At 40.9% G+C, this 23,445-nt stretch overlaps 1 protein-coding gene across 1 annotated transcript in view; it reads left to right on the top strand.

Moving 5' to 3' along the window:
• The window catches only part of LOC310986383 (voltage-dependent calcium channel subunit alpha-2/delta-2-like), a 48,365-nt gene that overhangs the window by 2,458 nt on the left and 22,462 nt on the right, over window positions 1-23,445 (top strand). The window contains exons 3-5 of the mRNA XM_083972244.1: window positions 14,651-14,732; window positions 19,637-19,753; window positions 20,430-20,489. Of these exons, the coding sequence (XP_083828370.1) occupies window positions 14,655-14,732; window positions 19,637-19,753; window positions 20,430-20,489 (255 nt within the window). The 5' untranslated portion in view covers window positions 14,651-14,654. The remainder of the gene's footprint in view (window positions 1-14,650; window positions 14,733-19,636; window positions 19,754-20,429; window positions 20,490-23,445) is intronic.

Below are 23,445 nucleotides of genomic sequence, written 5' to 3'. Positions count from 1 at the left end.
AATAATTGCATGCATGTTTAAGTATTCAACAATGGTAATTATACTGAATCAAGCAAGTTAACTGGGTCATGCATTAATAAAGCAACACAAAATACAAACAATACACCAAACTAAACTTGGAAGAAAAGAAGGAAAGGTAAAGATAAATGAAAATAAATATAAATATGAAAAAGCAGACACATGGAAACTTGTAACAGAATAGAAAAAAAAGTCTAAAAGTTAAAAACTGTCTAAAAGATCTCTGTATTATACTTTCTATCAGTCTTTTCCTGAAACCAATAATGATAATTCTCAGGAAATACAAAATTCTCTAAGGGTCAGATTCAGTGGCATCAAATCTTACAGGCTTGGTGAGGAGGGGATTCAGGTCTCAGACTAGGACACCTGAACAGGAAGTGTAGCCCATTTAGTCTGGCTCCTGTAGTGTCCCTCAATGCTGTGATCTCACCATGTAATAAATTGTTTTTCCCAAAGACCCATTGCAACTATAGAGGTATGTCTTCAGCCATCTACTGTATGCTTGTGAGCCATAAAATGAAGCATCGTTAAATACACCTGCTGTATATCGACAAAATATAAATCACTCTCCATGTCATTGTTGATCTTCAGACAAAATTCAGACACAGTCAAGTCTTTGCTCTGTGGTTTTCTGGGGAGAGCTGTTTGTTATTCACAGATGCTGCAGTGTATGAAGGAACATACCGTAAATCTGTTCTGAACACCATGTTTCTGTAGCGTGCTCTCCAGCAGTGCATGCTGCTACAACAGTCCTCTTCTGGTAATTACAGTCATAGCCCCTTGTAATGGCCACGTGACTCCCTGTTAAGTGGGTATTAATTGCAGTCTGCTAGAGATAGCACTTCAGTGATCACAATGCAGTGGTCAGTGCATTCTGTTGACCCTGTTTTTCCTGATATTTCATGTTGTGCAGATTTTTGTAGAATTTTAACATGAATTCCTAATGAGTAGGAATGTAAGACAAAATGTTTGTGATAAATCCTCCTCAACACAGGTTTGTTCATGAGGTTTCTGTTGATCAAATCCCATCAAGGAGCATTCTGTCACACTGACTACATCTTCCCAGCCCTCATGATTGCATATAGTTGTTAACAAAGCTTCATCCTTGACCGCTATCTTGAACCAATGGGTTTGGAAAAATTTAAATCAAATTTCTACTTTTCCTTCCAACCGTTGATATAATACATTTAAAGAAATGTTTTCAACATCTTCTTTGGCTGGATGTTTTCACTACAGTTTATATCAGTGTTCCTGCTCAGAAGCAGAAAGATCATATTATCATCTGGGCCTCTGTGTATTACAGTCATATCATGGTGTAACCCTATAGATTTCAGTGATATTATAATTTGATATAAATATTTAACTGAATGCTGTCTGCCTCCTTCATCACTCCTGCACTCGCTCTAATCTTTATTCACAGCTAATGTTTGATCTCCTCCATGAAAGACTTAGACACCTCTTATTATAACAGATCCAGTGAGGGGAAAAAAAAGAAATGTGCAGGCAAAATGGGAAAAGGGTAACAGACTAATTTCACACAGGTTACTCCAATGTACTGTCATACCGTAGTGTAATGCAGCCATAATTGATGTGGACTGTTACAGCTGTATTTAGTATGCATGCAGTCTGCTCTGAGAATTCTTTATTTTGACACTTTTTCAATGAGAAGTCACTGCATGCTCAATAATTAATAGAATGAATTTGTAGTACAGATTTGCATACCAAGTGCACTCTAGCGGTGCCAATTTCAATGGATCAAATAGCCTAACGGACTGACCTTCGTCTATAGCCTCCTCCAAGCAAAACATCCACACCGACGCTCCTCCAGGATATTACACAAAAGATCAGGAGCACAAAAACTCCCTATTTTTAATTGACCTCTTTGACTTTCCATCAAGAAATGTCAATGCCAACTTCACACAGCGGCTGTGACAGAGGGGCTCCTCCATCCCTGAAGCTCCCGGGCCTGCGCTGTGCCCGACAGGCCTGCTCAGTGATTGATACCGGCTCATGGTCATCTGAAATGTGTCGGGGGCTTCTGATGAGTCAAAGCTTTAGGCTATTTATTTATTTAATAAATTGTGTGACAACAGCCGTAGGTTATATATTCAAATGTCCAAAACCAGGTGACTTGTTGTAAATGTGAGGGCCCTTGGGGGTTTGGCCCAGTTGGTGACACAAACCAGAGAGGACAATTTTATTTATTAATTTATGTTTTTTTTTTTTGCAGTCATTGACCCTATAGGGCTTTAACTCCAGCATCCTGCCGGGCTGGCCCCCGCTCTCTGTTGAATAAAAACTAAATTTATGCCGATGACAAATCCCACGTGGCTCTGCAGAGATAAATAAAGCCAAACTAGGCTCTCCGACTGCTCCTCTGTTGCCTGGTGAGCGTGAACGCGCCCTGGATCCACGGTGCTGCTGGAGAGAGCGAGGGAGAGGGAGCGAGGGAGCTGTCGTGCACGCGCCGGCCTGTGAGCTCGTGGTGGCGGCGGTGCTGCTGGTGTATGTGGGAGCAGGAGGAGGAGAGACTCTGCAGTGTCTTGGCAGCTGCATTCGTGCATCTCCCACCGTCCGCGATGCCTCCACGGCCAATGCCTGCCTCCTCCGCGTCCACTTGACAATAGCAACCGACATGAACTCTTGAGGAAACTGAGCTCGGAGGTTCTCAACCACAGCTACTCGTTTTTTATTTTTTATTTATTTTTTATTATTATAACACCCCCGGAGACGGTCCCGGAGCACTTCATTCACGCACCGAAACCTCGCGACGAGAATATATTTTTTTAATGGAAAATGGCGATAGGCAAAAGGTCTTGCAGCATCGTCTGCTTGGTATCTATCCAGATTATCTTGATTTTCAGCGCATCGTGGCCTGGAGCAGCGGCTCTCACATTCCCACAGCAGTACACGTAAGTGAACGGGCTCTCTGATTGAAAACATAACGGGGCTCTGATGGGAGACAACTTTGGGCTTGTCCACTCTCCTCTGTTGCCAGGAGATACTTCAGTCAGCCTGTTTGGGATTTTTTTTTTTTTTGCCGTTATATAATTTGACAGTGTTGGCTATTACATCAATGTAAAGGCTGTGTATTTAAAGCTCCGGGCTGTGGAAGGTGTAGTCCTCACTATGACTGGGCACACAGGAGAAGGCTGTTCATGTATTATTTCAGTCAAACACAGAAGCTCATTAATGTTGATTCCTCAGATTAACCTGAATATCTGGTATCATTAGCTAATAGGACTTTGACAATAATTTATACTCATCAAGAAGCAACTACTATATAATTAGTTGCAGCCTTTGTTGGTTATTCCTTAAAAAGTGAATGCTTTAGAATAATGGGCACATTTTCCTCAAATGAGATGTGTTTATATAAGTCAAAATTACATGGATGATTTTCCCTTAATGTTAAATCTGGGGGTCATTAGTTTACAGAGATAGTGACAGAGATGGTGAGCAGTGATAAGAAGTCAGACTTGACTTTGAGTAAATGACCAGCGGTGAAGTGACAGATGAGCTTGACGACGGCTTTGATTTTAGTTGAAACAGTCAGAGACTACATAGGACAGGGATCATCAAGTCTGTGCAATTGTTGCAAAACTGAGAGGAGCTTTTTCTTTTTTTTTCTTCTTCCTCTCAGTCTTCCCCCTGCTGTTCTTGTGCGCCACTACTAGATTTTTCCATGCAAGCTTTCAAGTAAAGAACAAAAGCTTTCTTTCATTTTGTGAAAACAGCCGCCTTTCCTACAGCCTATTGAGTCAACCAACGGTAGCCTACTGTAATAGCTAGCCTACATTGCATACAATAATAAAGGTGTGGTTTTTATTGTGAATGCTGGCTGAATTCCTGCATTGGAATGAACATTTCCTCATTCCTCCTTTTTCTTTTTTTTTTAATTTAATCAATGGCGTGCTTAGCTCTTCAATCTTAACCTTTCACCCATTACTGTTAAGTACAGCTGGCATTCAACTTGAGACTGCAGTTATCCGGGTCCACCTCCAGGCTCTGCAATCAGGATGCTCTGGAGGGAGGAACAGGCCAGATGGTCCACTCATCTTCCGGGCACACAGTGAGGGATTTCTGGCCAATCACAACTGGAGAACAGGGATGTATTTACCAAGTAGGAATAGGGGTCTATAAATCTGGGAGGTGTGTGTATGTGTGCATTTTATGATGAATTGGGTTATTTCAGACAGGGTATAGCTGCTGCTTTCTCCTCCTCCTCCTTTACACGGATTTTCTGCTGAGTGCTCCGAAACAGCTACACAGCCCTCTGCCCTGGGTCTCTTCATGTAAGCTAAGTGAAGCAGAATCACGATGCTGAAGAACAGCATCTCATTCCAATTAAGAATTAATACTGCAGCAGTGAGGATTTATCCCTCTTCTCCCCCTCTCACTTAGCCCTTTCCACTCCCTCCCCTCCTGTCTTGACACTGCCTCCTGCTCTCTGTCTCTGCTTATAGATGGATGGATGGATAGATATATAGATGGATAAATGAATGGATAGTATAGTATGTGGGATTTTTTCTTTCGGTTTAGGAAGTGTAGCACAGTCATGCTGCACAGAACAAGATACAGGGATTTGCATCTTACTACAAAAAGCACTTAGTTTTTAGGTGATGATGAAAATCATGGTTTTAAAGGTTTTGGTTGATTAACCAGTGAGTGATCGTCATAGTGTGGGAAATGCATGACCATCAGTGGGAATATGTGGAATAAACGTAGAGCTGGAGGAAATGGACTCGTGTGAACAATAAACAAACAACAGTGCCCCAGGCTTTCAGCTTTTCAGATCGTAAGATTTATTCTCTAGAAACAATTTGACAGTCCAAGCTGGATGAAAGAAGAAAACAAAACTGGTGGTGCTTAACTGGCGATGAACACATGAAAACATGACCATAACCCAAATGTAATTAATTTACAGCGATCTAATCAGCTGCAGCTCTTCACATTGTGCCATTAGTGTCTCATAACTGACCCGACAGATGTTCTTCCTTTTCTCGTGTTCCCTTGTTGATTAGGATTCAATGTAGAGCTTTTCTATGGTGGCTTTGACAGCTCAATGCGCTATAGTAAGAAAACACACACAAAAACATCAGCAAAGTGAGGGAACATCATCAATTTGACCACACGTGGGCTGCACATAAACGCAACAATATAGAAATGTCTTGTGCACACATTTTCTGAATCTGGTTACATTCCGTCTGTTTGCATGTGTTTGAAGTTGAAGAGCCACTCTCAGGGCCACTGTATGTTTCCCTCATCTGTGCCCAGTGCTTTGAGCTGCCCTGAGCACGGTCATAAAAATGTTCCTTACAGTGTAGCTGTGGGGATATAATTGAAATGTCCAGGCACCTGGTTAACCTGCTGAGGGAGGCAGAGCCCAAACGTCTGTTTGTGTAGGGGACTGCTGCCAATAACTTCATAGCGGGACAGACAGTTTGCAGCCATGCTAGCAGCTCTGTGAGCCGGCAGTGGTGCTTTCAGCTAAATCTAATGTCAACATGTTCACAATGACAACATTGACATGCTGATGTTAATTTTGTTTACCCCCCACCCCCCTCCCTCCGGCACCTAGCCCTAACAGATGGACACATAATGTTGAAAAGTAAAGAAAATGCAAATAAAAAGATTGGTTGAGAGGAAGAGAGAAAAAGGATAAATAAATAAACAAACAAGTCTGTCCTTTTTTACTTTACACCTCTCTTGTAGAACCGATAATGCCGACTGCTATGGTTCTGATGCTGTGCAATGCTGCTTTGTCTGTATGTCTATTGCCCGTATGTCTGCCACTGTACGTATGTCTTTTCGCTTGTATGTCTGTCATTGTACTTATGTCTATTGCTCGTTTGTCTGTCACTGTACTTATTGTATTGTTGCTTTACGGCTCTATGCGCACTTTTGCCCAAGACAAATTTCCCCTTTTGGGGACAATAAAGTTTATCTAATCTAATCTAAAGTAAATAAATTAATAAAAGAATAGCTAAAATAAATAATAATAATAATAATAATAATAGTTATACTTAAAATAGAAACAAATAAATAGATAAATAAGATCAATAAAATAGGACAAACATCTAAATTGGCTGATACCGTCATAGCCTTTTTAGTTTAGTGTGTTTGGATGCTTATAGGAGAAAAGCTCCTGAACTAATAAAAAAGATGATGATGAGTCATACCAGTTGTATGACCATCCTGAGAGGGATATGAAACAAATTCTTGACAATCCATCTAACAACTAGGATGCACAATAACTTTCGGTAAAGATAATTAGCCTATCAGCCTGATATTGGAAAAAATTCACACACAGTCCGATTATTAATTTTTTTGCCAATTACTAGAGGTTTTTGCCCAAAAATAAACGCTAGACTTATACAAATGAAATCCGGCTTAATCATCACCTGTGGGCTTCTAGTCCTGTGTGGTGGTGACTGTGTCTGCAGAGCCCCCTCCCCCTGCCTGTATTTTGGTCTTTTGCTTTGTTTTGTTGTGCACGGGTACGCTTCAGGGTGGAGAGTCATGTTTTCTCTCCAGCCAATGACAGCGCTCAGGTGAAGTTCTGTGCAGCATGAGTAGCCTACAGTAGAAGGGCTGCTAGCTCCACCAGCTGTCACGGATGCAAGCGAGGCTAGCGATGCTGTCTGCAACCGCTAACACCCAGTAGCTCGAGCAGCTAGCATCCGCCGCTAGCACCCACGTATCAGCTCATGACGGCGGCCCTCCTGCTCATTACAGCATTTACTCGAGGCTCCCGTTGTTGGGGACGGCCAGGTATCGCCCCCCCGCTCCAGTGCTTCACTTGGACTGTATTTCCTGTTCTTTGCGGTCCTGACAACTGCTGCTGCTGCTGCTGTTGCTGTTGCTGTTGTCAGGCCCAGTTTGAATGTTTTGTTTACAAACTGCAATGAACAAACCTCCAGACTTTAAATTCATCTTTCCTCACTACATCTTCAGCCTTTCCTAACCTCAGCTGTGGGTATAAACTATTAAAAATGTTAGCGGTTATGAGGGGCAGGAAGTTATCAGTATGGTGGAAAAAAAGGTTATTGTGCATCCCTACTAACAACAGAGGAAACATTTCATTCTAAAAGCTTAACTTCACAAAAAGAAAAGTGAAGGGATCAGTGGAGTCAAGGTCAAAGTAGAATTCATCCTCATATGACAACAAAAGTAACTGATGAAATATTTCAGTCTGACTGACAGACACTTTAGTCAGGACAACTATGGCTACAACTGTAGCTGGGACAATGGTAGGCTATGTTTTCTACAAAATATATTTATTGCTCCAAATGTCTAAATGTCTTAATTTTGGGGTTCTGTTGTGCTAGATGAATGGATGGTTTTGTACAATGGATAGAACACATGGAACACATACACAAAAGGCTCCTATAAGCGTCTCCTCTCTGTGCCTCCACCTATCGCTCTGCTGCTCCACCCTCTCAACCCCTCGCTCTCTCTGCTGTAAGCGAATATGGGTCACATCACGCTGAGCTCCTCTCGCTTGTGTCCCAGGGGTCTGTGAGTATGGCAGGTAACAGAGTAGAGGCACAAGTACGCTGTGCTACTCAGCCGCCTCATTGCAGCACTGCGATACAGTTTCCTGACATCCCTCTCTAGAGGAGAGCAAGTGGAGCACACAATAAAAAACTTGGATTTGTGCTTTAGCTGCACTGACTCACACAGTTAACTCAACTCAACTCAAATTTTATTTATATAGCACATTTAAAAAACAACCTTAGTTGCCCAAAGTGCTGCACAACATACATAGAGTCAAGTGCTAGCAATATAGATAAAACAGCATGAATCATCAACATTAACAATAAGATAGGGAAATAAGAACAATTAGATAAGGTAAAAGAAATACAAGCTATACTAAAAGATGAAAATAACAGTCAGGGTGTCAGGGTGAGTTGAAGGCCAGTGAGAAGAGGTGGGTCTTTAAAAGTGATTTAAAATGCTCCAGAGTTTCAGCTGCTCTGATGTGGAGGGGTAAAGCATTCCAAACTGAAAATGCTCTTTTCAGTTAAAGGTGCTCTGCAGCTCTGTGGGCTACATCCTGTAAGAAAACGAATATACATAACGTAAAAACCTAATTCAAGGATTTAAGATGACACAGAAAATGGAAGCATAATGTTTCCCTTAATGTAGAGAAAGACACTGATAACACTCAGAACATGCCATATGTTAATATCTGTTCTGTACTGTTCTGGTGTGAGATGATTCAGAACATATTGTTTATTGTAAGGATCCCCATTTGCTGTGCCCTTAAAGCACTGCTAGTCTTAATTGGGTCCACATGAAAGCAATACATTTAAAACACACATTTAAAAACAAGACACAAAGAAAGACAAAGCAAAAACCAAAAACCTTCTTAAAGGGACAACGAGGAGTTTTGGAAAGCAAAGTGTTTTTTCACACTACATTTCCCATGAGCCTCCGCGCGCACAGTGAAATTCTTGGAGTCTTGGTCCATCTTTTGCCAGGCAAGACGGACGAAAGCGAAAAAACATTTGCCAAAAATGTTTTCATTGATCAAGAACGAAAGTCGGAGGTTCGAAGACGATCAGATATCGTCGTAGTTCTGACCATAAACGGCGATTCGGCGGTGTTATTCCCATGACCCGCCTGGCAGCGTCTGCGAAACTTAAAATAGGAAATGCTGGGCGAGTCGACCACTAAATAATAATAACAAAATAACAATAAAAAAAACTAACCCTATATTATATATAAACTTTATATTTATCGAAAATGGACTCATTAACAAGTGTGGGTAACGTAGATTCATCCACATTAATATGAGACTTTTTTATAACCAAATACAAACTCCTCGTTGTCCCTTTAAACTTAACAGTACACATAGATCATTATTCTAAAGCAAAAAACATACATGAAACATTTCAGTGTAGAGTAACGAGGATATCAGGCCATGAAAATCAGATCAAAATACTTCTAAGCCTGTCCAGTGTGTGCGCATATATCAACAAATATGATGTTCCAAGGTGTTTCTTTATTTGCTTTGCTTATTGATTTCTGTGTCAATTTAGTTGGTAGCAGTGGTAAAGAATTCCATGTTTTCATTGCTCTTTATGCTACTGTACGTGACAGAAAATTGGTGTTGATTCATGAAGCATTTGTTGTATCTGACAGACTTCAGAATTAATATTGCACAGTGTGGCTAAGTTTGAGAGTGAGATTCAGTGACAATTAATCAATCTTTATGTCTGTATGTAAGTACTTGTACTCACTGACTATATACCTTACATGAGAACCGACTTTGGTAAAACCACTGCTCAGAGAATAATCCCAAGGTTGCTTGTGAAAGTTTCAAGGATATTTTTATTTGAGATGAGGCAAACATGTTAAGAATTGTGTGAAAATCACAAAGATAGTGACTCACCGTTGTGCCATGCAGTGTTTTATATTTGGAAAAGTGTCTCTGTAGCAGGAACTGTTCAGTTATCATTTCATCACCATATTCATTAGATCAGCCAAGGTGGCCTTGGTTCCAGGGCTGCAGTCAGAACATTAATGCACTGGCCTATGACAGCTTAATTGGAAATTAAGTCAACTGACAGTTGAAGTATGTTTTTGACATAGTTTTTCAGGTGAAGCCTATTTCCTGACTGTTATTATCTTCCTGGTTGTCAGCATGGAAAGGTGCCCGCTGCCCCAAACTGAAAATAATTTCACTTTTAAATAGAGCTGTGGTTGTCAAAGGCTCTTCATCAGGCATTCAATCACATCTTAAATGGCCCTTAGAGGGAGAGTCTTGATGTTGCTGGATAGCTTACATCTTAGTTTTTCCACAGCGTTCCATTAACTTGGCACTTTCCAGAAAACCCAGAAGTGAATTTCTACCTCAATGTAAAAAAGTCTAGCAGTGGACCAAGAGCTGGAAGTGTCTGAGCTCTCACTAGCATCAAAAGAGAAAAGAAAAGCTCTGCAACATCCAAAGAAATGTGTGTCTGTCAGTGGATCTGGGCAGCTGGGTTGAGATTTGTGGCTCGTCTACCACTGGAAATAAGCTCCACAAGACTTTACAGCGCTCTGCGATGCGCCGGTGTTTCTCAGTGGAGGGAGGAGGGGCAGAGACCTACTGCAGATATTATACTTAATGGCCATTTGCACCTCATAGAACCCCACTTCAAAAAAACAGAACTATCACTTTATCTGTGCTGTTGTCTGGTAACTCTGCTGGACTGAGTCTCTGGACACTACTGAACTTTCTGGGTTTTGACATTTATTTCTTATTCAAACTAATTTAGCTAAAAAAAAAAACCACTTCTCTTTTTGCATTTGGCCATGTGGGCTGAAGTGTAGGCCCACCTGCTCAGCCACTAACTGAAGGTTGAACCAGTGAACGGAGGGAGCTGTGAGGCTGGGACCATGCTGTGATGGTCAGGGTGGCAACTGGCAACATCTGGACATGCAGGCAGTCTGACATAAATACTATAGTCCTCACTAATCTTTGGAGCACATTTAGCATCTGAAGCAGTTCTATTCCCTGTGGCTTTAAAGCAGTGAATCTATAAAAGCCACTAGTTCTCATGCTGCAGTGTGCTGCTTGTGTTCTGACATGTTGTGTAGGGTTGTGTGTGCTTGTTTGAAGTTGCAGAGTGGGAAATGATTATGCTGTAGTACGTGTTGCTGAAAGCACATTTTGGAATAAGACAGACTGAACACTATGTGCTGCACTGGAGGCAGTGTGATACTGATTCAGTTATTGTTTTAAAATCATCACACACACTGTATTTATCAAAAACTGCTTCACAGGAACGTGGGTAGTGTCAACTGTAGAGTTCCCAAAGTTCATGTTGTAGCCACCGGCTTTGTTTCATCTTTGAGAAATGAAGCTTTGTCATTTTGGTGTCAACTACTACAATATCCATGAGCCTTTAGTCATGGGTCTTTGTACTTGTTTGATCAGATGCATATCTCATGGAAGAAAAAACATTTTGTTTACTTGTATCCTGTTTCTGCATATTGAGAGAACTATACAATAAACTGTATGTTGAGGGAAATTCAGTAAGTTAATGAAGAACGTATCATAGTTGCAGTCGGTAAAAAAGCACTGTAAACTGTAAAAGCAGTTCAACACTAATGCTAACAGCCTTTTTTTTGTTGTGTTCTGTTTTTGTTTTGTATGACATGGCCATATTCTTTGAGCCTTTATGCCTCCTGTCTTTGTCCAGCTTTGACCATCTGAACCCGTCTAACCAGGAGGCCTGTCACAATTGCCAGATCACAATTATTTTGCATAATGTCTAAAATGGTTTCTATTCATCTGTATAATCAGCTGGATGAAAGAAATGTCATATTTTCATCACAGTTTCATTGTCATTTTCTACCGTTTGAGGTTTGACTCGTCCTCTTTTAATGACATCATCATGTTGCACTCCCTTCTACTATGGTGTAATTGCACATGATTAAAGCGGCACAAACTGTTTATCTCAAGGCACTTCATTTCTAATAATTGACGATTGCATTTTGATGAGCATCTATTGACATTAGCATCATGCATTTGTTGCAAAACCCGATGGCTTGGCGAATGTGCAGGTCTCAACTTGTTCACAAGAGTGTTTTGGAGTTGTTGGATTGTGTATTTGATGATGGAAACCTGGAAATACCATATGTCTCCGTAGCGTTAGCTGAGCAGCTCATGTCTCTGCCCCACCATCTAAAAACAGCTTGCACCAACAATTAAAGGTAACGAACCTACTGTGTGCTATGACTATAGGGATTATGGCAATGGGCAGATTTGCCAAAATGTTGAAATATCCCTTTAAACTATGTTTAGGCTTATACTATAAAAGTGGAATAAAAATGATCAGAAAAAGACAATTAAAAAAGTTGCAATTATTTATTGGCAACTAAAATTTCATGATTGTGACAGCTCAACTAACCAGTGATAATTTCCGCACCTGAGGCTCTGGTTACGGGCAGGCAGTACAGTACAGTACAGTACAGTAAGATCAGTAAACAGCTCCAGATACAGTGAGATTTTACTCACAGAAAAGATTCATATCTGCGTTTTTCTTGAAAGGAGAAAGAAACAGAAACTGCAATTTTCAATTTTCCCGACACTGGCAAGAAAGCAGCTGGCCTCTGAAGATGCATCTTGACTTTCCTCTTCTGCCACCTCTGTGCTCGGCGATTCTCACTGTTAGTTTATGCTCTAAAAATAATGATATTGATCGAGAGGGTAAGAGAAGATGGTGTTTCTGAAGGAGAAATCACTCCATGTCCACAGTGGATTTCTGGACATGTTTCTTAGTAAGTCAGAGAGTAAAGGTCTCTCGAAGCTTTCTGTACTTACAGTACGTTTTCTGTTATGTTCTGTGCATCAGGAGCTTTTTATTAGTCTGTGCGTCCTCAGTTCTTTGTTGAAGCCTCTTCAGCATCCAGGAGGATGTCTGTGTGGGCTGGGGTGGAATTAGCTGCCGGGGCCACATGTGCTGCTGCTCTGCTGCTCTGAGGTTCTGGTGTTTCTGTGTGGTGTGTATTTGCTGGTGGGTGTGATTAATGTGTCGGATCTGACATTTAACAGAGAGATTAGTAGGAGTGGTGCTGCTGTGGAAATCTTATTCAATTCAATTATCCAGATAAGCCAAAAGCTTTTGTTGGTCAAAAAGCCCCCCCACCCCACCCCGGCCCACTCCATCATCAGGTGCACTGGTTGTCGTGTTTGATGGTGATTCTGCTGCTGCCTTTGATGCGTGTGCAACACACTGTCTCCGTGTGGGGACCCTCTAACTAATCCAGCTCATGTTGTGAGTGTTTGTGTGGAAGCCACCCAGTGTAAACAGAATTACTGGGATGAAAGTGACGAAGGAACAGACATGTAGATGTGTAGAGGAGGATCATCCAGCTGGCTGGAGAACAGGCTGCTCTGTCTTCCTACTTCATACTCTGGAAACGAGTGACTTCAACAAGTGGTTTTATTCTGCTGTCTTAGCTCATATGTGCGTAATACTTCTCTCAGAGCAGCGTGATCGATATCATGTCCTTTGATTGAATATATTAAATTCTCCCCCAGCCGGCCCTCCCTGCTCATGACCCAGCCTCCCATCCAGTGCTCCTATTAAGCTGGCCTGCTCTCCCTGTTCTCCCTGTATGTCATAATTTATTTGTAGATATGGCCCAGCCTGCTCACCAGAAGCTGCCTTCATCAACTCTTCTTGACTGAACAATCCCCATTATTCCATATTCCATGTTGTAAACTGTTTTACAACTGTCTACAACATCTATTGCCTGTCTGCCCGTCCTGGATGAGGAATTCCTCCTCTTGGGGTTTTTTCCTCGGTTGATGTGAGGGTCTAAGGGCAGAGGATGTTGCTATGATGACTGTTTTGTAAATAAACTTGCCTTGTCCTGCCATCAAAAGCATCTAAAAGGAGACATATTATGCCTCCTTTCCACAATTTAAAATAGTTCCAGGTGTCTTAAAGACATGTCTCTGACATGCTTTGGTCAAATACCCCAAGGATCAAACATCACAGCCCTTTTCATCCTCTCAAAACAGCCCTGTTCAGAACGGCTGGTTTCAGTGCCTGTCCCTTTAAATGCAAATGAACCACTGCTTGCCCCACCCCCTTCTACCTGTCCCAGGTAGGGGTGGGATTGTGCAAATTCGAATCCTAGTTACATCACTGGAAGACAACTGAGGGAACAGCTCGTAAAACCACATGGATTTCAACATAGGGAGCGTGCACATTACAGATTTTTTTGGTCAATTCTCACATTTTGGGGGCCGGAAGGCAAGACAAACACCCAGATACTGTATATGTTAAGCCAACACTAAGGAACTTTTCAACCTTCATATAATATTTTCATAACTTTTGTGATGGTACATCGACTTACAACAGGTTGAATGACACCTCTGTCATGGCCTGAGGGAGTCTGTATGGCCTTCACTGGCACTAAGCAGCTTTGAGGAGCATGGTAGGACACCGGCTCTCACTTAAGTTTCACTTTCACTTTTGCGAGTCACGACGAGGAGGGAGCAGGCTATGTGGCACCTTTCCGTCGGATTGTGCATGTGTGTTTACTGTGAAATGATCCGCTGGAAACAGAAATTTAGTTTGGATGTCTTCTGTTAATTTCCATGCACCGGGAGATCAGGATGTTTAAAAAAAAAAACAGTAACTTTGTCCTAATGTAGATAACCCGGTGATTAGAAACAAAGCAGAAACCTATGGATGGATACAGGGTTTGATATTGTACTGTACTATACAATTAGAATGTGTGATATCGAAGAAGGTTGTGGGCTGATTCTGTTGACGGTTAAAGGATTACTGGAGCCTTTTGTATGGTGTAGGTTTCACTGTAGAAGCACACCTGCATTCATTCAGTACATTTAAAAACAATATTTATTTATTTAGTGTATTTTAATGAGAACCAAAAGAAGTCATTTGCAGAGTATTGTTGTCTCTTTGAAGCCAATAATGAGTTTTTAGTTACAAAGCACATTTTCATAATTTGTTATTGTTGTGATCCTTACACTGCTAAAAGCTTTTTTACCTAAACCATCACTGCATATTTACTTATGTGAACACACACACACACACACTGACACACATCTTTTTCATTTGTGAATGTTGTGTGACAATCAGCCTGTGATGTTTATCCACAGGATAATGCACTGGGCCAGACGCATCGAGCAGGAGATTGAGAGAGTCTTTCAGCAAATCACTGGAGCTCAGCAGTTGAAAGGGGTGAGTGTGTAGTTCTCTCTCTCTGTATTCTATCTCTTTTAGAAATAGAATACAGGTCTTTCTCATCATGGTGCTGCAAAAGCTTAATTACAAATGCACTGAGCAGAGAGGTCAATAGGCAAAGTAGCTGTAAATCCATTAAGTTTAAGGATAAACAGGTTCAAACAACAAGAAAACAATCAGAGTCTGTCTTTCAGAAAACACTTTGTTTCTTCTTCCTCGATTTTCTGGGACACGCTGCAGAGTAGTGAAGAGCCGGTAACATCATGTTGTTGTTTTCCCAGGACAGACATAAAACTCTTCCTTATACCTTTTGTATTATGCAGATTAGCAGAATGTGTGCTCTGCTTTTTAGGTGTTGTTGCCAGATTTTGCTGGCACTCCTATTGTTTGCAGTAATTATCAATCTTGAAAACATTGTAGGATTCCTTTGAAGAAAGATGCCTGAACACACGCCAGCACTGGCTGATTTAGAATATCTGGTGTTATGTTGCATGAAGTTGTGCGTTTAATAACTCGAACATTCATCAATATTGATTCTTTGGAAGCTGATCATGTGATACCAGAGTTATGTGTTAATGGTAGAACAGGTCATCTGTCACAGAGCAGGTATCTGTCAGGGAGCTCTCAGTCAGTCATTACATATCCACATCTGATGCATTTATGTGTTAAGTTTTACATTACATACAGTAAGATAATCTAACTCCCAATGCTCTGAAGTAACCTGATTTCAAAACTGTCATTCCTCATATATAAGAACCATGGTTCCTTTTGTGGTTACACAGTCTCAGTTACTGGATTTCTAACAGCGCATGCTTACAAAGAGATGTTTCTGTTGAAAGTATTAGAAGGATAAGGCTTTTTATGTTCTCTATTTTTCAAATTGTCAATAAACCTAACAATAAGAGAAAAACCAGCACAAACTTGTTGGTCTGTGTCTCCTCAGCCTGTCTGTGGCTCTCGGCTCTCAGTTCTCCAGTTCCAACTGAGGGTGTAAATCTTTCAAATCAGGTCACAGGTCAAAACAGCTGCACACTGTTGTTTTCACAAGGCAAAATGCATTTAAAAATAATGCATTCAAGTGACTATTTTCAACCACGTTTTAATACTGTTACACAAAAGAAATTCAGTTTACCTTTATTAGAGGAATTTACAACTCAAAGCTGGACAGAAATAATAAAATATTCTGTTTTTGATTTGTTTCAGTAAAAGAGGAGAGGGAAGAGAAATCTGAATCAACAAAAATCAACTGAAATTTTAGGAAAAATTGTGTGACTGTTGACTGCACTTTAATCAAACAAAGTGTTTGACTTTTTTGACTGCATTTCTTTAATCGACAAAAATACTGTTGATTAAAATAGAAATAACAAAATAATTAATTAAATAAGTTACATCTCTAAAATAATTAAACTCCAAAGTCTGAACCGAACTGATATTTGTTGAAGAAACAGAAAAGTTTAACCGCAAAATAAAACCTTTCCACCAAATGTACTGAGAACATATAGATTCATCCAACTCCAAGTGCAGTTCCTGCTTTCTCTCACAGTAATAAATGGGAATAATGCATTAACTATAAGAATCCAACAAATGATCAGGGTTATTTCACATCTTCACTGTAACAGGTGGCCTGCCCTGGAGTAAGGGTTGTCCCTGAAAAGGCAAATGCCAAAAATCAGGAGCAAAGATGGTCTGCAGGGGGCAAGAGAGCCGTGCTCTGGAAAAGATGTGTGGGGGCGTTCCCTCAGCAGAGAGCGGCAGCACGTGTCCTCTCTGTTTGTGTCACAGCTGAGCAGATGGTCGGCCTGCAACCTGCAGTAATGCCTTGATGTGCGACTCACTTGTTCATTCTATCCTCATTAATCCGTCTGTGCTCCTAAAACCACTCAGGTTCTGGTAAGAAATTGTTCTTCCCAGCCTGCAGCGCTCGGAGCAATCTTCTCTTGACCAGGAAGCACCTGGAATTTTTAATGAAATGTCAATTTGTTAGCACTCAGGCTGCCCATGTGAGTGCTACTGAAATCCATCCATGCCCCCAATCAGGTGGATGTTTAATCTGTCAGCAAGAGTGTGCGTTGGTGTTGTGTAACATCAAACTACCTCTTGTGTTTGGGGCAAGTTTGACCAGTTTAAAGTGAAAATATTTCATGAACATCATCCTGTTTTTAATTTTGTGATGATAGCCTTGACCTCTGACCCTAACCTGAGCTACATGACAGTTCACACAGTCCATGTCATAGTAAGTGAATACAGAGCAGGAACATCCTGTCCAGGATCCCAGTGTGTGCTGTGGGAACATCAGGACTTCAGCCCCTCAGTCATAATCCTGAGACTGGGCAAAATGTTTTTGACCTAAAGGTTTTGCTGGAAGAAAAGTGAAGGGCTGTTGAACAATATTACAGCTCCTGAAGGTGACATAAATGTATAAGGACCACATTTAATAACAATTTAACAGTTGTTGAAACAACTAAAATAACAAATAACAAAATACAAGGACATTTCCTTATCACATTTCCTAATTCTGTGAAAAGATCTTTATCGTAAAGATCGTTTGACAAAAATGGCACAAGTATAAATGAGCAAATAAATAGACACAGAAATAAACACAAAATTATTAAAAAAGCAAAACAAAAACAGTTTGGCATTAAAAAGGTACTTTCAGGTATTTATTTAAGCATTGTTAAATGTATGAATCACCTTCTGTACTGTATCTCGACATAACAGTATTTATTCTAGGTTGTTACATTTCCTCACTAAATATTTGTATTTATCTGTATGTGTTTGCTAACTTAGAGCTCGTTGTAAAGACAGACTTGTTCTAACAGTGCGATCAACTTGATGAAGCTACTGCCGCTGCCCTGCTTTAATGGGAATTCAGCTGTATTAAAACTGTCTATGTGAGCACAGACAGCTGGAGAGACACAAACAAATACAGGACTGAAACAGACAGGATGCAAATACAACAAAATCATGCATTCAGAGACATACATTCATTTTCATCCTTTTTATTTGTGTATGTATTTATTTTTCCATTTATCTATTCATGTGCCATTTTTTTGTCCTTCATGCACAGTTCACAGAAACACACTGTTCATTACTGCATGTTCCCATCTGTGCAGCGTGGGCCAGGAAAGCATCTGGTCAGTACACGACTTGAGGGATGTGTTCAAGTTCAATATGTGAAGCCCATTTTTAGGTTGAGGGCTGTCACATGCTACAGTATACTTGCACATGCAGGTTTGCCAAATGTATTTATCCAGGTCACTGTCTCCACTCCTGTCCTGTCTTCATCTTCTCTCTGACACGATGGGCTAAAACACACAAGATACACAGCCTTTCATTTATTTATTTATCTCACATTTCATACTGAGAATTTTTTTTTTAATTATTGCTTTGTGCTCCTGATTGTGATAAATGGTGCCCGGGAAAAAAAGTACATGATCTGTCAAACACATAATTTGCACCTCCAGAAAATTCAGTCAATATTTTGACTGTATATTTACTGTATATACTACACAGTTAGATAAAAGTGTGAACTCTGACAGAGCTCTTCAGTATTTGACAGAGCTGTTCAATATACACTGTTATAATGATAATGATGCAGTAACATGGAGTTGTCCTTATTCTCAGAGAGGACCATCTATTAAAAGCCATTTAGAGCCACATATCGTGTTTTAATGCACAAGTCAAATATTGTTCAGATTCCTAAGTACTCAATGATGTTCTTGTAGTTCTTCTGCTTCTTGGATTGTATACTTATGTTATTTATTCTGCGTTTTGAAGTTGGAATGAGAAAAACAGGTCTGTAACCAAAATCTTACAGACATTTACCTCATGCAGCTTTATCTGCTTTCACTGTGGTGTCTATCCCAGATGTCTCCTGATCATCTAAAGCTCTCTGGTGTAAGGCATCATGAGGAATAATTTGATTAGCCATATTTCAGGTCCTCTGAAGCTAACTGTGATGTGTTTCCATGTGTGGTCTAATTGAACTCCAGGCTGTCTGGAGAAGCGCAGTAACAACATCATCTGGGTGAATCTGACTCTTTCAGTTTGCAGGAAGCTTTAGAACCAAGGACATGGAGTGTTTTGTCGCAGCCATGGAGTGTAGTCGGATGAATACATTCAAATGGGTTTTAATATAGACAGAAAAAATAGTCATCTATTCAGTTTTTACCTTCATTGGAACATTGAATAGAGCTCAATCTAAAGTGCAATTAACCTCCTCATATTAAATAATGTCACAGGGTTCTGCACTTCAACCAGGCAGCAACAAGATTTTTAGTTGGACCACATTCCGGCATCATTATCTCATCTTTTTGACCAGTTTATCCTTTTTTGTTAATGAGTTAAAGAAGATTACCTTCACTTCAATACTTTTACATTATGGCCAGAAGAATATCTGCCACACGGTGTCAGTGTCATTTAGGAATAAAACTCAGTGACGACAAATCCAAAGACAACTGACATTGTGTGTGGATAGGTTTCATGAAAGGAGCCATATTTAGATTTGAACATACAAACACAACAACCCACTGTTCCCCTGTGTTGGTATTTAAATATAAAAAGGATTTGCTTTTGCAAATTCATGAGCCTGGAATAACAAGGTCTGTGTCTAATTCAGGAGCGCTCTCTGAGAGGCTGCAATTCATCACATCTTCCACTCAAGTGCCTCTTGCTTTCATTTTTTACAAAACGCAGACCTACCAAATAACATCGTTCAACCACTGCCCGTAACGTTCAGCAGCATTAATGGCCACGCAGCTTTGTGCCAAGTCAGCTTAGACAATAAAAGTCATAGGTTACAATTTATCAATAGAAAAACATGAGGTCAGCAGAAACAGAATGCCTGTGCAGCTGTTATTGCTCTTATGCTTCTTATGACACTGTCCATTAAAAATGTTCAGATATACAATGAAGAAAGAAGACGATTCAGTCTGGTGAAGAATCAGCCCCGGAAGATTGTGGAGAAGGTGGCCTCAGATATAGAGAAGCTGCTGGCTAAGAAGCGCAAAGCCCTTGATGTAAGTATATATACTGTATTTTTTTCCTGATGAATATGAAACTGTGTTGTATTAATGTGACTGTGCTGTTCTACTGGATGTGCTGCTTATTTTATAATGCTTCTTTTATGCAAGTGAGGGGATTTCTCTCGACTGAATTGTAGCATGGAGTGATAAAGTTTAAATAATTCCATTCAATAAGAGTGACAAATTACATTTATATACATTATTTTATTTTTTGGCACAAAAACATTGGGAAAGAGCTTCTGCTCTGTAGGAGATCTATTCAGTGATGATCAGAATTTGAATAGTTTGGTCTTTGGGAAGCTCTGGGTGAGTTTGCCGACAAAGCAACTTTCAACTTTCTTGCAATACTCACATTTAAAGTTTGGTGAATTTAAACATCCATTTACAGCAATTGTTGTTTCCTCACACAAACAGATGCAACTCCACTCAGTTCTAAACTGAGTGGATACAGGGTCTGCAGTACAGAAGCAACAGCTTGATAGTGTCAGGAGGACAGCTCTCCTCATGTTGTCAGAGCAGCACTACAAAAAAATCAGATTAAATGCAGAGAATGTGAAATGTAAATAGCAGTAAGTAAACCCAGGTCTGTCCCAGTAGTGACACTGTAATACTCTGTGGGTTCCTCTCAGTAATCTGTCTCCTCTAATGATTCTCTCTGTTGAACATTTAGAGGTTAGCCAGTGAAGCAGAGCGGCTCCAGAGAGAGCATCTGTGGCAGGATGGGATCAAGGTAAGACCTGAGAACTGTGCATAGACGTCAAACTTCAAACTTTATTTATATATATAGCACTTCATACATATATACAACATTTACCTGACCCCTCCCATCGCACGTGCACATATACACACAATCACTCAGGCATGCACACACAGCTGTGAACACAAGCTTTTTGAAATCTGGCTGGGCACTGAGGATCAGGGTGAGGAAAGCAGAGCGGTCCTCACCGGGAAATATCCCAGGCCACAAGACCACAAGGGGTGGTGCCACAGGGAGCACCCTGACCAGAACAGACAGTGGAGACCACACCGCGGCCGTTAAGCCAAGGTGCAGTGCCCCTCTTGGCAGTCCAGACTCAGCTCCCGCTGTGGAGGGCACCCCATGAGGAAAACACTGAGCTAGAAGCCAAAAGAAATAGATAGATAGACAGGATAGAATTAACACTGAAAGTAGTTAAAAGCAACACTGGATTTCAATCTAGGAGCCTGAAAATTACAGATTTTTTTGTCAATTCTTACATTTTGGGGGCGAGAAGGCAAGACAAACACCCAAATATATGTTAAAGAGCCTTCAAATGTGATATTTCCATAATATGTCCACTTTAATTTTCTTACCAAATTCTGTAGTAGAATAATTTTAGAATAAAGACGCAGATCATATTCTGTAACTTCGGATGCACATTCAGAGCAGATGGCGTTGTCTGTGAGCGCTGTGGCTGTGAGGGCGACGACCTGAGACTGACGGAACATTTCCAGCAGTCAGCTGAGCAGCCCCCTCAGCGACGGACAGGGTGTAACAGATGACTGAGTGCACTCAGCCTTGCGGTTCCGTTTGAGTCCTACGCACACTGGCATTCCACTTTTCCACTCGGTCTACCTCACACACCCGACAAAATGAGACAAGGTTAACCTCATCCTCTCACACGGCCTCTCACATCCCTCTCTAAGGCACTGAAGCCCCCCCACCACTCCCCTCTCTCTCATTTTAGAGGAGTACACTTGTGGTTTTTCATGTTTTATCATATTCTTTCTTCATCTCACTGTTGATCATGCTGTGATCTGTTGGTTTTAATTCTTTTCTGTTTATGAAAATGTACTTTTTCAATGTGTCTCCACATGACGTACCTCAATTAGAAACCAAATCAGAACATGATGATTACAATTAGATTGTTTGGTCAATTGCTGTTTCTCAGGGTAAGAATGAACTCTCAGTTAAAACATCTCTTGCAGAATAAAGCAATACATGTCATCATATTAAAACAGTTGTTTGTCAGAAGACTGGAGCAGTTCTCACGGGCTCAGATCTAAAGAAACGTGAGTTCTCAAGAGAAATTCTCAGGCAGGATTAGAAATGTCACGTCTCTGGACTGACTGATACGGAGCATTGGCTGATAATGTCTGCATGTGTCGGAGCTGTAGTCTGCTGAGAGCCAGGACCCAGATCTGTTTAAGTAACGGCAAAAAGTCAAACAGCAGACAGAGGGGAGAGTTGTCATGTTTGTTTGAATTGTAATGTAGGTTAAGGTCCTCTTTGGAGATATGATTTTATAATCAGACCGGGCCAGAAATAGAAACATATCAGCCTTTGAATAGATGTCACGCTTGTTCTGAAGTATGTTGAATCTTTACAAAAACTAAGACTAACAGATGGCGCTGCTCTGCCTGCGCCCTGCAGCCTGTCTACTGAATCATAATGTGACAGTGTGGAGTAGAAAACAATGGCAAACATTTGGTGCTTACAGCTTTGCAAATGGGGCGATTTGCTGCTTTCTGCTATTTTGAATCATTATGTTCTTATGTCACCATGGTACATTGCACACGGGACATTATGTCATCACACTGGCATCTGTTACTCCTCACAGTAGAAACTTCAGACTTGCAGTGACGGGTGGATGATTAGACTTTGGAGCACCTTTTTCTATCAATTAGCATATTAAAGGGATAGTTGAAGTGAGGTCGTATGAGCTACAGTACAAATGACTCCTCAGTATAATACTATTATGCTGTATAGCTCTCTACTCTCCTCCTGTTAGCCATACCAGCTCATGGTGCTGGACAGAGGTACAGGAGATAAACAGCTGTGAACAGCCCCAAACTAACAGCGTATGTTTGCTGCCTACAAGAAGTCCCATTTCAAAATAATACACTAGTTTAAGTGTACGCTATATACAAATTATTTACAGTCTGCTTCTTCCATCCCCATTTCAAACAGTGTTAGTTGTTGTTATTGTTGTTGTTGTTTGTCCTGTTCGATATTTGGTTATATGGTGTCCCGTGGATGTTTTTGTTGTTGTATGTGAGATATCATTTTTGTTTGGTTTGAAATAAATATGATCAATCAATCAAAAACAGTGCATCAGCTGGCATCACTCTAGCCTGACTCTCGCCAGACCCTTGTAGTTCCGCAAAGCTACGCTGAGCTCCACACAAGGGTCTGGGACTGCTCCATAGGCGATTCATTTCAGAAGGCGGGGCCTTGTAAAAAAAATCTTGTATGTGATTGGATAAACCACTTGTCCGTTATCTTGAAAACATCCTTGCCACCAATAAATGCCTTCAAAATCGTTCTCTGTTCATCTTTCAAAGAATTAATATACGATAGATTCGACAAAACAGTTGAAATAGCAGAATCAATGCCAACGCACGACTCCTCACTGCGAGCCGCCATTGTTGTTTGACTCAAACAGTCGCTTCAGCGCTACGTCACACCTCAGAAAGTCCCGCCCGGCGATCCTGATTGGTTCATTATTTTTTGCTCCGGGGAAGAAGTTTGCATTGGCCTCGAGTCCAGACCCTTGTGTGAAGCTGAGCGTAGCGCCTCTGGTGGAGCTTTGCGGAACTACAAGGGTCTGGCGAGAGCCAGGCTAGCATCACTCCACCTCTTCCACAAGAGTCTGAACCGAACACCTGATAAGCAGAGTGGTAGAGTGCGTTGTGCAGCCTGTCTGCGCAGAGGAATACTGAAGAAG

Source organism: Trachurus trachurus (assembly GCF_905171665.1).
Source record: "Trachurus trachurus genome assembly, chromosome: 5".
Lineage (NCBI taxonomy): Eukaryota > Metazoa > Chordata > Actinopteri > Carangiformes > Carangidae > Trachurus > Trachurus trachurus.
The sequence above is the reverse complement of the archived record's forward strand: the minus strand, read 5'-3'. Positions and strand labels throughout refer to the sequence as shown.